Below are 14,504 nucleotides of genomic sequence, written 5' to 3' on the forward strand. Positions count from 1 at the left end.
TGTGTGTGTGTGTGTGTGTGTGTGTGTGTGTGTGTGTGTGTGTGTGTTTTAAAGATTTCATTTTTGAGTAATCCATGCACACACTGTGGGGCTTGAACTCTCGATCCTGAGATCAAGGGTCCCACGCTCCACTGACCGAGCCAGACAGGCGGCCATGTTTTTGTTTTTGTTTTTAATGAGAAAAGAAAAGTGCATAGCAAACCACGGAACAGTTGTCTCATTCTTCAGTTGGAACACGGAGATGTGTTTGTATAACAAGTATTGAAACCATTTCTTCAGGGATAACTCCCAGCTTATTTGAAATGAGAATCCATACCCTGTGATATGGTGTAGGAAGAATAATGAACTAGTCTGAAGAATCCCTGAATTGCATCCCACGTCCCAAGCTTTGCAGGCAGCCGTTTGACCTGTCTGGGCTACAGTATCTAGCTTGGACTGTGTCTCCCCAGATGTATTCCAGAAAACACTCTTTTTTCTCCTGCAGGTGGCTATTGTGGGGGTGGGGGGAGGAGATTCATGATGAAATAGATTTTAGAAGTTGTGTATGTTATATCCCTTGCAATCCCAGTTTACATAGTATATTTGTGTGTGCACCATGAATTCTGACCATGTGCCAGGACACTTTCCTTCTGCTAGTGCAAATAGACAATATACACTATGGTTTCATAAGGACACAGCAAAGCAGGGGAAGTTATTAGAAGTGACTAAGGATGGGGGACGGGGAACATTTATTTTGGACCTTACAAAAGACTCCAAGAAGTTCTAAATTAACAAATCTGTTTACCATTGCTCAAAATGCATTTCCTAAACTGTTTTTTTTTTTTAGTTGCACACCTATTCACATGTCATGAAGTAATGTATCATGGGACACAGTTTGGGAAATGGTGGACCAGGTATTTACCCAGGGTCTGTGAGTTTTATAATCATAATTCCTGATTTGTCCAATGCTCATTTTGATCTTCTCCCTGGAGTATGTTGTGAAGTTACAGTGTATGCTGACCAGACACATTTCACTCCACATTGATCCAATTTTTGCCTTTTTCAAAGCATTTTGTTAGACAGATACTGCAAGAAGGAGATGAAATGAGGAAGCTAACTGTCCAGTATGTAATTTAAAGACACACGTAAGTAACTTTAATACAAGGAAGAAAGTGCCATCAGAGAGGTACAGTTAGGTAAAATACAGGCAAAGTTCAGAGCAGTCGTTCTCAGAGTACGGTTGTCCTAGGACTAGCATCTCCAGGGAACTTGCTAGAATTAGAAATTCTTCACCAACTGGACCATAAACTCTGAAGTGGAGCCTAGCCCTACCATGATTCTGATGTTTGCTAAAGTTTAAGAAACACCACTTTAGAACTGGAGCTCACTTTTGAATGGGAATCTCTGGGATTGCTTCATAGAGTAGGCAGCATTTTAGTTTCATCTAAGAAGATGAGTAAAATGTGTAGACATGAGCAAATAGAGACCTGTATTCTTGGAGGAGGAAGATAGCAGTGAGTCACATTCACAGTAGAGACCTGAGGTCCAATTTAAGCTTTTTTACTGGCAAGCTGTGTGACCCTGTCCAAATCACTTAACCCCTCGCAGTGTGTTTCCTCCACTTTAAAACCAGGGTGTTGGACAAGACAATTTTATGACCCTTTTGACTGTAAAACTCAGTGAGTTTACATGGCCCTGGTTCCATATATCATGATATAATCTGAATAATGGCATGACATGCATTATTTGAGACCTGAATGCCTAGTATATGCTCTTCTGCACTCTCCAGCCACAATGGTTTGTATTAAGAGAACTACAGAGTAAACATTTTTTCTTCTCTTCAGGCAGCCATTAGCATCAGCCAGAGAGTAAAACTTTATTCCCAAATGTGTCATACAGGCAGTCTATAACTGATTTCAGGAGCAAGGACCCAGAACATCAAGTAGTGCCATGAGGACGGTAATTTGAGCAGTGTCAGAATAGGCTGCTCTGGAAGACAGGGTTTAGCAGTATCTGGCTGTTCTGGGACTCGTCACAGCAAGGAGAAATCCTGCTAGAACTCCTCAGGAATTAAATGCCAGGTCTGAGGAGGAGCTCACTAATGCAGCTGTAGTTTCCTGACTTTTAAAATATACACACAGGCATTGGATATGTTACAGAGCTGTGGCAACAGCCCTTGACCTGTGCCACCAGGCCAAGAAAGCACTGACCCCAACACAGGGTGGGATTCTGGGGTCTGTGAAAGGGTGGCTTTCATATGAGGGTTGGGCTACCCCAGGGGTAGTCTCCCTCTTGATCCTTTATCCTTAACCCCGTTTTCATTTGTTTTCTGTTTTGTATCCCTGCTTCTGAACACCTTAATAATTGTAATGTCAGTTAATGTTTATGGAGCATTTACTCTGTCTGAGACACACTTGCAAGCCTGTTACATGACTGTGGGAACTCTTATAATCACTATTTTATTTTATTTTTTTAATTTTATGTTTATTTATTTTTGAAAGACAGAGACACAGAGCATGAGCAGGGGAGGGGCAGAGAGAGAGGGAGACACAGAATCCAAAGCAGGCTCCAGGCTCTGTGCTGTTAGCACAGAGCCTGCTGTGGGGCTGGCTCAAACTCATGAACCGTGAGATCATGACCTGAGCTGAAGTCGGACGCTTAACTGAGTCACCCAGGTGCCCCAATTTTATTTTTTTAATGTTCATTTATTTTTGAGAGAGAGAGAGAGAGAGAGAGAGAGAGACAGAGCATGAGTTGGGGAGGGCTGAGCGAGAGGGAGACATAGAATCTGAAACAGGCTGCAGGCTCCAGGCTCTGAGCTGTCTGCATGGAGCCCAAAGTGGAGCTCAGACCCACAAACCATGAGATCATGACCTCAGCCGAAGTTGGACACTTAACGACTGAGCCACCCAGGTGCCGCTATAGTCAATATTTTAAAGGTAAGGAAGCTGAGACTTAAAAAGGTTTAATTATCACCCCAATGTCCCCCAGCAGTAAGTGACAAAGCCTGGATTCAAGTCCAGTTTCTCTGACCTTTGGGTCTACTATAGCAATCATTTGTTTTTAGTAAAGAAAAGACATCTTTACCTTTGATGTAGCTTTTGCTATTGGAAAAGAAAATGTCTGAGGAGATTGTAAACTCCTCCCCATCCCTATCTTGTGACTCACAGATTTTGTCTTCTCTAAAAACCGCCTTAGTTAATGATCTTAATAGCTAACCGTTGTATACTTAACCATGTGACATGAACTATTTTTTAGATGCTTTATATTTATTAACTCAAATCTTATTTGGTAGGCACTATCATTCCCATTTGAGGGTAGAAGAAACCGAGGCACAGAGAGGTTAAAGAACTTGCCCAACGTTACACAGCTAGTAAATGGTAGAGCTGGGATTCAAACCCAGGCAGTCAGGTGTCACAGTGTGTGCTCTGGACTCACCGTGCATACAGCCCTTGTGTGGGTGTCACGGGCTCTAACACAGATCATCTTCATGCAGGACGCAGTGAAGGGGAAGCCCGGCAGATATGGACTTTGCTCTTTGTTTTACGGCCCATCCTGGCACATTTCCTAAGCACTATCTCTGTCTGCCAGTAAAACCCTTTCAAAATATGTAAGATAAGAAGAGATGGAGTAAAAATAGAATGTTTTTGTAAGGTGCCTTTTCTGCTGTTCAGAAATCTCAGCTGTTTAAGGAGGCCAGTTTAATGCTGGAGGAAAACAGCCTCACCAGGTGACCAAAGCAATCAGTGGCATGTGCTGAGTCAAGGCGCTCCCAGAGGCGTGGCCCTTGTAAGAGCTTTCTTGGCCCTTGGGGTCACTTGCATTTATTCACCCCTGGAAAGAAAAATCTTCATGCCCTTCTGAGTCTCGGTGCTAAGATCCGCTCTCTCAGAGCTCACTGGGCAGGGGGAGCACATCTGACTGCTCTGAAAAATAAATGTCTCCAAGATTGATGGCCTGATGATTTCTTTTGAGATGATATCAAAAAATATTGATTATGTTACTAAGTTGTACAAAATAGGCTCTGAGGTTGGGAACTAAGTGCTTTGTTTAAAATAATCCAGAAGCAGGATAAATCAATGTGCAGAGCATCTAAAATACCATAACTATCATATTGGCTTTGCAAATAGCTTGGCTTCAGTGTGGAAAGTGTACTATTTTTTTTGAAACAGCTTAACAGTTGTCTTAGCATGCTAAAAAAAAAAAAAAAAAAAAAAAAAAGCCAGAATCTTATTCTGGTGTTTACTTTGCAGAATTTTACAGAATCCCCCACTATCAGGCTTCATTTATTGTCTAAATCAATGGGTAAAACTGCAGGGTTTTGTTTTTTTTTTTAATGTTTATTTCTTTTTGAGACAGAGAGCATGAGTGGGGGAGGGGCAAAGAGAGAGGGAGAGAGAGAGAATCCCAAGCAGGCTCCACTCTGTCCGAGCAGAGCCAGACATGGGGCTTGATCCCACAAACTGTGAGATCATGACCTGAACTGAAATCAAGAGTTGGATGCTTAATTGACTGAGCCACCCAGGCTCCCCAGAAAACTGCAGGGTTTTTTAAAATCAGTTGGTGCCAGATAGGACTATTTTTTTTCCCCAAGACTAAAAATCCAAAACCTGATGACCCATTTTGGTTTCAACAACGGAATCTGACAAGCTTAGTCCTGCTCAGGTTTTTGGAGTTCAATCCAGATTTATGCACGCAATGATACTGTTCCACTTCAGTGTGGTTTGTAGTATTTCCTATTCACATTGAAGACCACTGATTCTATTTTATAAGGAAAACATTGCAGCAGTGTATTTCGCTGAAAGAAAAACTCAGTCTGCGAAAGTACCACTTTTCGAATAGTGAAATCGAATGATGTTTTTTTCATGTTATGACAGCATTCTGTGCTTTGAAGGATTTACCAGAATGGTTTGTAGAAAGAAGTAACTGTCCCCCAGGGCACTTAAAGGTTTATTTACAGTTAACTACTTAGAGGAGGGAGTAGCACCAGGAAAATTAATAAGGTGTCAGAAGACAGCCATCGCTGCCATGTGATGATAAACCTCGTCACTAAGATTGTTACATAACTCAAAGAAAAACTAATTCAGTTGACACACATTTCCATTTGGGATGAGTTCTGAACCTGGGAGTCCTGAGACCTGGTATGAGTGAATCTCTTCATCTTTCTGGGTCTTAGTGTCCTCATCTCTTAACTCAGGAGATCAAATCAGATGATCTTTAAGGCTTCTTTGAGTTCATATAATTTCTTGATTCAGTTTCCTGAGGTAAGACGTGCATATTTTCTGGGATTTGGAAACGGACCATGTTAAAGGCCTCTGGGCCTCTGGTTACATCAGTACCTTAGTGCTCTGTTTAGCAAACCAGTATGGTGCCCTGCTGCGTGGCATGTACTATGCTGGGTGCTGTGAATAGATTGGTGCACAAATGCAGCTCCTCTCTTCAGTCAGGGTTTAAAATGGGGGTGGGGAGTGAACTAAGAAAAGTTGATTTGAGCTGAATTTACCATCAGGGCTGTTTTCTTCCCTGATGACCATGGAGTCCAGACTCCATGGGCAAAGCATCAGCAAAAGCTGTGCCCTCGGCACAGACCAGCAAGTGAGAGGTGAGGCAGAAACAGAATTTGTATTTCCCTGGAGATACTGGGAGTAACCCCAGTTTTCTAGTTTGCGAGACTATACGTGGCCTTAGATCCTTCCCTAGAAGGGCCTTATCTCCTTCTGTTATGTCCCCAGTGAACCTAAAAACACCTCCTCTACTTTGGAGCGTTCTCCAATGATGAAATAGAGAGTCTATTGAGTGATATGGAGTATTAATAAAGCTTCTCCTGGTTTGTATCTGTGAGCCCTAAAGAGGGCTCTGTCACCCCAGGTGTCAGATGAGTGTGCTCCACGAAGAGGAAGCTCTAATTGCACTGGTCCCAGGGGGCTCTCCATTTCTCCTGGGTACCACATTTGAGCCTTGTGCATCCAAGCTGCTGCTTCTCACACTTAGCATGTGAACCATTTCCTAAGGACGGACAGCCAAAGCCATTGCACGTGAAATTAACTTCTCTCCTTTTATAAAAAGTTATCTCATCTTTCTGCTTTTCATTTGTACTATCTATTCTGCTCATGAAACCCCTATATTAAACTGCACTCTTTCTACTTGCGACTCTATTTCCCGACTTGCTTCAGCAGATGATAGCAGCAAATCATATCTCATTCTCAGTCAGAACCAAGAAAATACATGCCAAGGAATTTGCTTTAGAGTCTTCTGTAAGGCAGGGTTGGAAAAAAAGAGATGAGAAAGCCTCGTGGGGGTCTGGGGAGGGCTTAGGTTCTAATCCAGACTCTGCTACCAGGAAAATGAATATTCTCATCTACTAAAAGGGTGTTATAACGTGTGCCTTGCCAACCCTGGGTAGGAAAGTGTTCTATAAACTACCCAAATAATTTATAATAGTTTAAGATGTTAAATTTCTGTGGGCTATTTTTCAGCTGATAGCCAGCTGGTAATTGTAACTAGTTTAGAAAGGAGATAACCAAATAGAGTCGTTAGATGGGTTTCATGCTTTTTTATCAATGATGAATGGTGACTAGTTCAACAGATTTAAATTATGTCATAAGTGCTTCTAGAGGGTCTTAATTCTTGGTTACAGGTAATTTAGAGAGAATGATGATGTGATGGGGAAAAGCGTACATTTTAGGAGTAAGAAAAACCAGCGTTTGGGACCCTGCTCTGCTCCTTACCTGCTGGGAAACATTGATGGAGCCAGCGGTCCCACCGTGCAGGTTAACTTCTCTAACCTGCAGTTTCCTAACACATAGGTGGATAGAACCACTTAGGGCTGTTGTAAGGATTAAACACAACAAAGGGGAGATGCCGTATACAGTGCCTGAGTCAGAGAGTGGACAGAAGCGTTCATTTCCCATCCCCTCTTATCTCCACATTCCCTGCAGAGGAGAATGTGAAGGTCCCACAGTGGCTGTTTCTTGGTGGAAGAACTCCAAATTGGGGGATTCTAGAAACCGGAGCTGTGAGAGTGTCAATAGACTTAGCTGTTCCTTGTTAAATTAGCCCTTTATCCACCCTCTGTTTTAAATACTGGACAGATTTTATTGGTTAAAATAGGGAAGTGTTTTTATTTCTTAATCTATGTAGTCATGGGGCTGTGGCAAATATGAAAATTTAATAGTGACTGTTGAAATGAATTGGAAGCAATTTTTAAAATTAGTTTTAAGAAATAAATCTCATATAATTTAGATTTTTCTGGCACTTAATCTTTCTTACCTCCTGTGTTCTGGGTAGCATGGTCCACACATGGCTATCACTCAGATTATGTACCTCCTTAGGGATTGTCATCTCTACTTTCTTTATTCAGCCTCACGGTACTGGATTATGCATAAATCTTGATCAGTTTTGAAGTCAGCACAACAAAAGATGATAATGCCTTATAAGAATTCTTTTAAAAGTTCACTTGTAAAGGTAATTGTGTAACCATTGATGAGCAACATTAATTGGAAAAATATTAGAAAATACAAAAACCCCTAGCTCCCACAACTCAGTTAGTCCTTTTTATTTTTACTTCTTTAAAGTTTGTTTATTTTGAAAGAGAGAAAGAGCGTGAGCGGGGGAAAGGCAGAGAGAGGGAGAGAGAGAATCCCAAGCAGACTCTGCACTTAGTGTGGAGCCCGATTCAGGGCTCAGTCCCACGACCCATGATCAGTCCCACGATCATGACCTGAGCTGAGATCAAGAGTTGGATGCTTAGCTGAGTCACCCACGTGTCTCAGTTCTTTTTAACTATAAATTTGAAATTGTGCATTTAGATATTTAAGTAATAATAGAATCATAACCACACATACTGATTTTTAAAATGTTTTATTTATTTTGAGAGAGAGAGAGAGTGACAGCAAGGGGGGGGGGCGGAGAGAGAGGGAGAGAGAGAATCCCAGGCAAGCCCCACTCTGCCAGCACAGAGCCTGACAAGGGGCTTTAACTCAAACCACGAGATTGTGACCCGAGCCGAAATCAAGAGTCAGATGCTTACTGACTGAGAAGCCCAGATACCCCCACATGAATTGTTTTATGATCTTTTTTCTACTTAGCATTATATCTTACCATATTTGAAAATATACATTTTAAGAAGAATTATTTTTAGTAGCTGCGTAGTATTTCACTATATGAATGCACTAGAAACTATTTGATAAGCAGTTAGTGGCTTTTCAATCCCTTTGTCTTTTAAACTTTACTGTAATTTTTTATTGTTTATTTATTTTGAGAGAGACAGGGAGACAGAGAGAGCATGTGTGAGTGGGGAAGGGCAGAGAGAGAGGGAGAGAGAGAATCTCAAGCAGGCTCCATGCTGTCAGCACAGAACGTGACATGGGGCTCAATCCCACGAAACATGAGCTCATGACCTGAGCCGAAACCAAGAGTTGGAGCCACCTGGGCGCCCCTAAACTGTACTTTAAATGTACACTTGTCTATTTCCACTGGATAATTGCCTAGCAGGTAATTCTAAGTGACAGGTAAATGCATTTTTTAAGGCTTCTAGCACATTTCTCAATTGACCTTCGGAATGCAAGAAATCTTGTCCCAACGAACAATTGCGGCAGCAGCGTAAAAGTGGGATTTAAAAACCCAAACAACATCAGGTTGAACCCTAGTGACTTTGAATTTCTTGCCGTCTAGTACGATGAGGTTTCTAACTTTTTCTTGTATTGATGTTTTGGTAAAAAAAAAAAAAAATTATAATGAAGTTTTTAAAAAGCACTGTTTCTTCACGGTGCATTCCTACACCTTCTCCCACTTTTCTGTAGGTTAATTTATCTTTTCTCTCTCTTTCTCCCCCCCCCCCACCCCATTCCAGGATGGAGGTATGATACGATGGATATAACTATGGGATACTGTGTGGGTACACGGCCTCCTCCTTCTTGCCTCATTCTCCTGCTTCTCAAGCTTTTGGCCACAGTCTCCCAGGGGCTTCCGGGGACTGGGCCCCTGGGCTTCCACTTCACACACTCCGTTTACAATGCTACCGTGTATGAGAACTCAGCAGCAAGGACCTACGTCCACAGCCAGGGTAGAATGGGCATCACCTTAATAGATCTGTCCTGGGATGTCAAATACAGAATTGTATCTGGAGACGAGGAAGGCTTCTTCAAAGCAGAGGAAGTCATCATTGCAGACTTCTGTTTCCTCAGAATAAGAACTAAAGGTGGCAATTCGGCCATATTGAATAGGGAAATTCAGGACAATTATTTATTGATAGTAAAAGGTTCTGTCAGAGGAGAGGATCTGGAAGCATGGACCAAAGTGAACATACAGGTTTTAGATATGAACGATCTGCGACCTTTGTTTTCACCCACAACATACTCTGTTACAATCGCAGAAAGCACACCTTTAAGGACTAGTGTTGCCCAGGTGACAGCAACAGATGCCGATATCGGCTCCAATGGAGAATTCTACTACTACTTTAAAAACAAAGTTGATCTCTTTTCAGTTCACCCCACAAGTGGCGTCATCTCTTTAAGCGGGCGGTTAAATTATGACGAAAAGAATAGGTATGACCTGGAAATTTTGGCTGTGGACCGGGGGATGAAGCTCTACGGAAACAACGGAGTGAGCAGTACTGCGAAGCTTTATGTTCACATTGAACGTATAAATGAACACGCCCCAACTATCCACGTGGTCACTCACGTTCCTTTCTCACTGGACAGAGAGCCGACATACGCTGTGGTGACAGTCGATGACCTTGATGAAGGGGCCAATGGAGAGATTGAGTCTGTTTCCATTGTCGCTGGGGATCCTTTAGATCAGTTCTTCCTGGATAAGGAAGGCAAATGGATGAATGAGTACAAGATTAAGGAGAGAAAGAAGGTTGATTGGGAGAGCTTTCCTTATGGCTACAATCTCACTCTTCAAGCAAAAGATAAGGGGTCACCTCAGAAATTTTCAGCAGTAAGGATAGTCCACATTGCCAACCCCCAAAGAGACAGTGTCCCAGTTAGATTTGAAAAAGAAATGTATGATGTGAGCATTAGTGAATTTTCCCCTCCTGGTGTTGTGGTTGCTATAGTAAAATTAAGTCCCGAACCGCTAGATGTGGAATACAAATTATCTCCTGGTGAGGATGCACAGTACTTCAAAATTAATCCTCGGTCAGGTCTGATTGTCACAGCACAGCCACTGAATACTGTTAAGAAGGAGGTTTATAAACTGGACGTGACAAACAAGGAAGGAGATTTAAAAGCACAAGTTACCATCGGCATAGAAGATGCGAATGACCACACCCCAGAATTTCAGCAGCCGCTGTATGATGCTTTTGTGAATGAAAGTGTTCCGGTGGGCACAAGCATTCTGATGGTTTCAGCTTCTGATAAGGATAAAGGGGAAAATGGGTACATCACCTACAGTATTGCCAGTCTTAATCTGTTACCATTTGCCATTAACCAGTTTACAGGTGTTATTAGCACAACTGAAGAATTGGATTTTGAATCCTCTCCAGAAATTTACAGGTTCATCGTAAGAGCCTCTGACTGGGGTTCGCCATACCGCCATGAAAGTGAAGTCAATGTGACTATTCGAATAGGAAATGTCAATGACAACAGCCCTCTTTTTGAAAAAGTGGCTTGCCAGGGTGTTATTTCCTATGACTTTCCAGTTGGGGGTCACATCACAGCTGTCTCAGCAATTGATATTGATGAACTTGAACTTGTAAAGTACAAAATCATCTCTGGAAATGAACTTGGTTTCTTTTATTTAAACCCAGACTCTGGTGTTTTACAGCTTAAAAAGTCACTGATGAATTCTGGCATCAAAAATGGTAATTTTGCCCTCAGGATTACAGCAACCGATGGAGAGAATTTTGCGGACCCCATGTCTGTTAATATTTCAGTCCTGCATGGGAAGGTGTCTTCAAAGAGCTTCAGTTGCCGAGAAACTCGTGTGGCTCAGAAGCTGGCAGAGAAGCTACTCATTAAGGCAAAAGCAAATGGGAAACTGAATCTGGAAGATGGATTTCTTGACTTTTATTCAGTTAATAGGCAAGGGCCACATTTTGACAAGTCATTTCCTTCTGACGTGGCTGTGAAGGAGAATCTGCCCGTTGGTGCTAACATCCTGAAGATCAAAGCCTATGATGCTGACTCTGGCTTTAATGGAAAGGTGCTATTCACAATATCTGATGGGAATACGGATAGTTGCTTTAATATCGATATGGAGACTGGGCAACTTAAAGTCCTTCTGCCTATGGACCGAGAACACACAGACCTCTATCTCCTTAATATCACCATCTACGATTTAGGTAATCCACAAAAATCTTCGTGGAGGTTGCTGACCATCAATGTGGAGGATGCTAATGACAATAGCCCAGTCTTTCTTCAGGACAGCTACTCAGTTAACATTCTTGAAAGTTCAAGTATTGGTACTGAGATTATTCAGGTGGAAGCCAGAGACAAAGACTTGGGTTCTAATGGTGAAGTGACTTATTCAGTCTTGACAGATACACAGCAGTTTGCTATCAACAGCTCAACTGGAATCATTTATGTAGCTGACCAATTGGACCGGGAATCTAAAGCAAACTACTCCTTAAAAATAGAAGCTAGAGACAAGGCAGAAAGTGGCCAGCAGCTGTTTTCGGTTGTCACTCTTAAGGTTTTTTTGGATGATGTCAATGACTGTTCCCCGGCTTTCATTCCCAGTAGCTATAGTGTGAAGGTTCTTGAAGATCTCCCTGTTGGCACTGTCATTGCTTGGCTGGAGACCCATGATCCAGATCTTGGGCTAGGGGGTCAAGTGCGCTATTCTTTGGTCAATGACTATAATGGGAGATTTGAAATAGATAAAGCCAGTGGTGCCATTCGCTTGAGCAAAGAGCTGGACTATGAAAAGCAGCAGTTCTACAACCTCACGGTTCGGGCCAAAGACAAAGGACGACCGGTCTCTCTGTCATCTGTTTCCTTTGTTGAGGTGGAGGTGGTGGATGTCAACGAAAACCTCCATACTCCCTACTTCCCAGACTTTGCTGTCGTTGGATCTGTAAAAGAAAACTCACGCATTGGAACAAGCGTACTGCAGGTGGCTGCCCAAGATGAGGACTCTGGGAGGGATGGAGAGATCCAGTACTCCATCAGGGATGGCAGTGGTCTTGGAAGGTTCAATATAGATGACGAGAGCGGTAAGTTTAATATTTTGTGCCACAAGTATTGTTTCACCTCTCACGAATTGTAACATTGGAGAAGAGAAGGAATATTCTCACACTGAAATAGAATGACAAATGAGGTTGCATTCGGTGCAGAGATGACACAAGTAAAAGCTTTATCTCAGAATGCATCGGTTTGTGAGAAGACATGTTTATACAGTGGTGCTAACCATGGTTTTCAATGGGAATCCCTGTGTTTTGTTTCTCTTGTTCTGCACTATTACCAGCTTATCTTTTGATAAGCGTAAGTAATTTTCACCTCTGTTGATTGCACTTCTGACCTTCACTAAATTAAAGGGCCTGATAAAGTAAATTACATTTGAATTGGCTTTAAATTAGAAGTGTGAAATGGATTTTCAGATGGATCTTATACACCAGTCTTTCCCTTTCTAGTAAAGCTTTGCTGGAGTGATATTGCAGTAGTTGCTTTCATGTTTCACAGGCACATCTGGCCTTTGAACAACAGGCATTCACACTGTGGATACTCAATTAATATATGGCAGTATACTTCCGCCAGTGTGTTCGTGATCAGCTAGAGGGGGCATGTTGTGGATTTTGCTGATAAAAATTGATTTTAAGATTTTATTTGTAAGACTTGATTGTTGTATAGAGACATTTTAAAATATCGGGCAAATTTACCCCAATATTTTCATTGTCCCCCACCCATTATATTCACACACACACACACACACACACACACACACACACACACACACATTTTCTGTTCTTGTTATTGTCATTTATCTTTAAATGTACATGTGCCCGGACATGTGCATATGTGTGTGTGTTTCACAATTAGCACTGTGCATTTTCTGGTGTTCTTCAGATTGTAGTCATCTCATGACAGGGGTTGTGTCTTCTCTATTCTTGTGTAAATGGTAATATTAGCACTTCACAGCTTTCGGGGTACATTAATATATATTAACACACTGCAACACTCACTGGGTGCTTTGCTCCCAGTAAGGATAATGATGATGAAAACAGGTGTTATTATAGTGATAGAAAAAGAATTTGAGGAATTGTATTAAATATTGGATAGAAGTTGCAAAACTGAATGTACCATCACAAATTTAAACTGTGATTTTTATATACATGGACTGTAATTATGGCCAGTGTAAATTGTGAAATTGGTCTCCATAGCCGTAATGAAGGTAAATGTCAAGAAAATTGTGTTATCATTTAGCCACACACTCTATTTTATTATATATCACTTTTCATTCCACTGGAATGTATTTTCATTTTTGAAATACAAAATGAGAAGGGAAGGGCAGTATCTTTACTGAGTGTCTACTTTGTAGTAATACTTTGCACTGCTACCAGTGACTTCATGGAATACTTAAGGTGGGCACAACATTTTATGAAGACTTTTATAGTAAGGTCTTATTTAATTCTCCCAACCGCCCCATGAGGTACAACTAATAATCATCAATTCATGAACTGATACGCAGAGAAGATAGATGATTTGGAGCCTCATTTCAAACTCAGCTCTAAGTAACTGCAGTATTCTATGCTATCTTCCATTTAAAGACATGTATGGACTTCCTCATGTTCCTAGATACACTTGAATTTGGTGTTGATCTAAAATCTATTAGGTAATAAGTGTTAAACTGTTTTCAAAGTCCTTACAGCCCTGGGTTCACTGACTGATGGCACTGGCCCTTAGTCACACTTTCTTTTTCAAAACTCTCAGTCTCATTGTTGGTGGCTCTCCAGTGAGAGAAGCTTATCGTTGGGACTCGGGTGGATGTGTGTAAGGTAGGTCAAACAGGAAGGGATCAGGTGGAATCATTAACCGCTGCTCCCCAGAAGACTACATCAGCCACGTTGAGTTGTTTGTATTTGGAAGTTTCGTCTTGGTGTAGCTTGATGCAGGGAAGAGCAGCAGCAATATGGTGAGAGTAGCCTAGATTTTCCCTACTGGTACCATGTTATTTTGTTCTCATCTTGCGTGTGATTTCAGAAAATACATGTATTGTTTCATCTGATGATATAGCTTCCTTTGTAATTCTTGACTCCAAGACTTTGGTATCCTTTGCCTCTATTTAAAATAAACAAACAAACAAAAACAACAACGCACTGCTCTTTGTTCCATTAGATTCTGGATTGTATAAAATAAATTTTGCCATGGATGATAATATCACTACTTATATTTTGACATTGCTTTGTTACTTAAAATGCTCTCACTGGTAAACATTAACTCCTTTGGGTGAAAGACTAGCTAAATGAGTTGTGGGAGGTCACAGACCCGTTAGTAGGATATAGATGGATCTAGAACCCACTTGTCTCCTCTGTCCTAACTCGGTGTTCCTTTCTTTGCATTCCTACACATTCTGATTTACTT

At 41.5% G+C, this 14,504-nt stretch overlaps 1 protein-coding gene across 5 annotated transcripts in view; it reads left to right on the plus strand.

Annotated features, from left to right (window-relative positions):
* The window catches only part of FAT3 (FAT atypical cadherin 3), a 673,934-nt gene that overhangs the window by 140,061 nt on the left and 519,369 nt on the right, over positions 1-14,504 (plus strand). For all 5 annotated transcript variants that reach the window (XM_040489607.1, XM_040489605.1, XM_040489603.1 and 2 more), the window contains exon 2: positions 8,831-12,139. In XM_040489607.1, coding sequence (XP_040345541.1) covers positions 8,848-12,139 — 3,292 coding nt within the window. In that variant the 5' untranslated portion in view covers positions 8,831-8,847. The remainder of the gene's footprint in view (positions 1-8,830; positions 12,140-14,504) is intronic.

Source organism: Herpailurus yagouaroundi, unplaced genomic scaffold, assembly GCF_014898765.1.
Source record: "Herpailurus yagouaroundi ecotype Mexico unplaced genomic scaffold, PumYag 180, whole genome shotgun sequence".
NCBI lineage: Eukaryota > Metazoa > Chordata > Mammalia > Carnivora > Felidae > Herpailurus > Herpailurus yagouaroundi.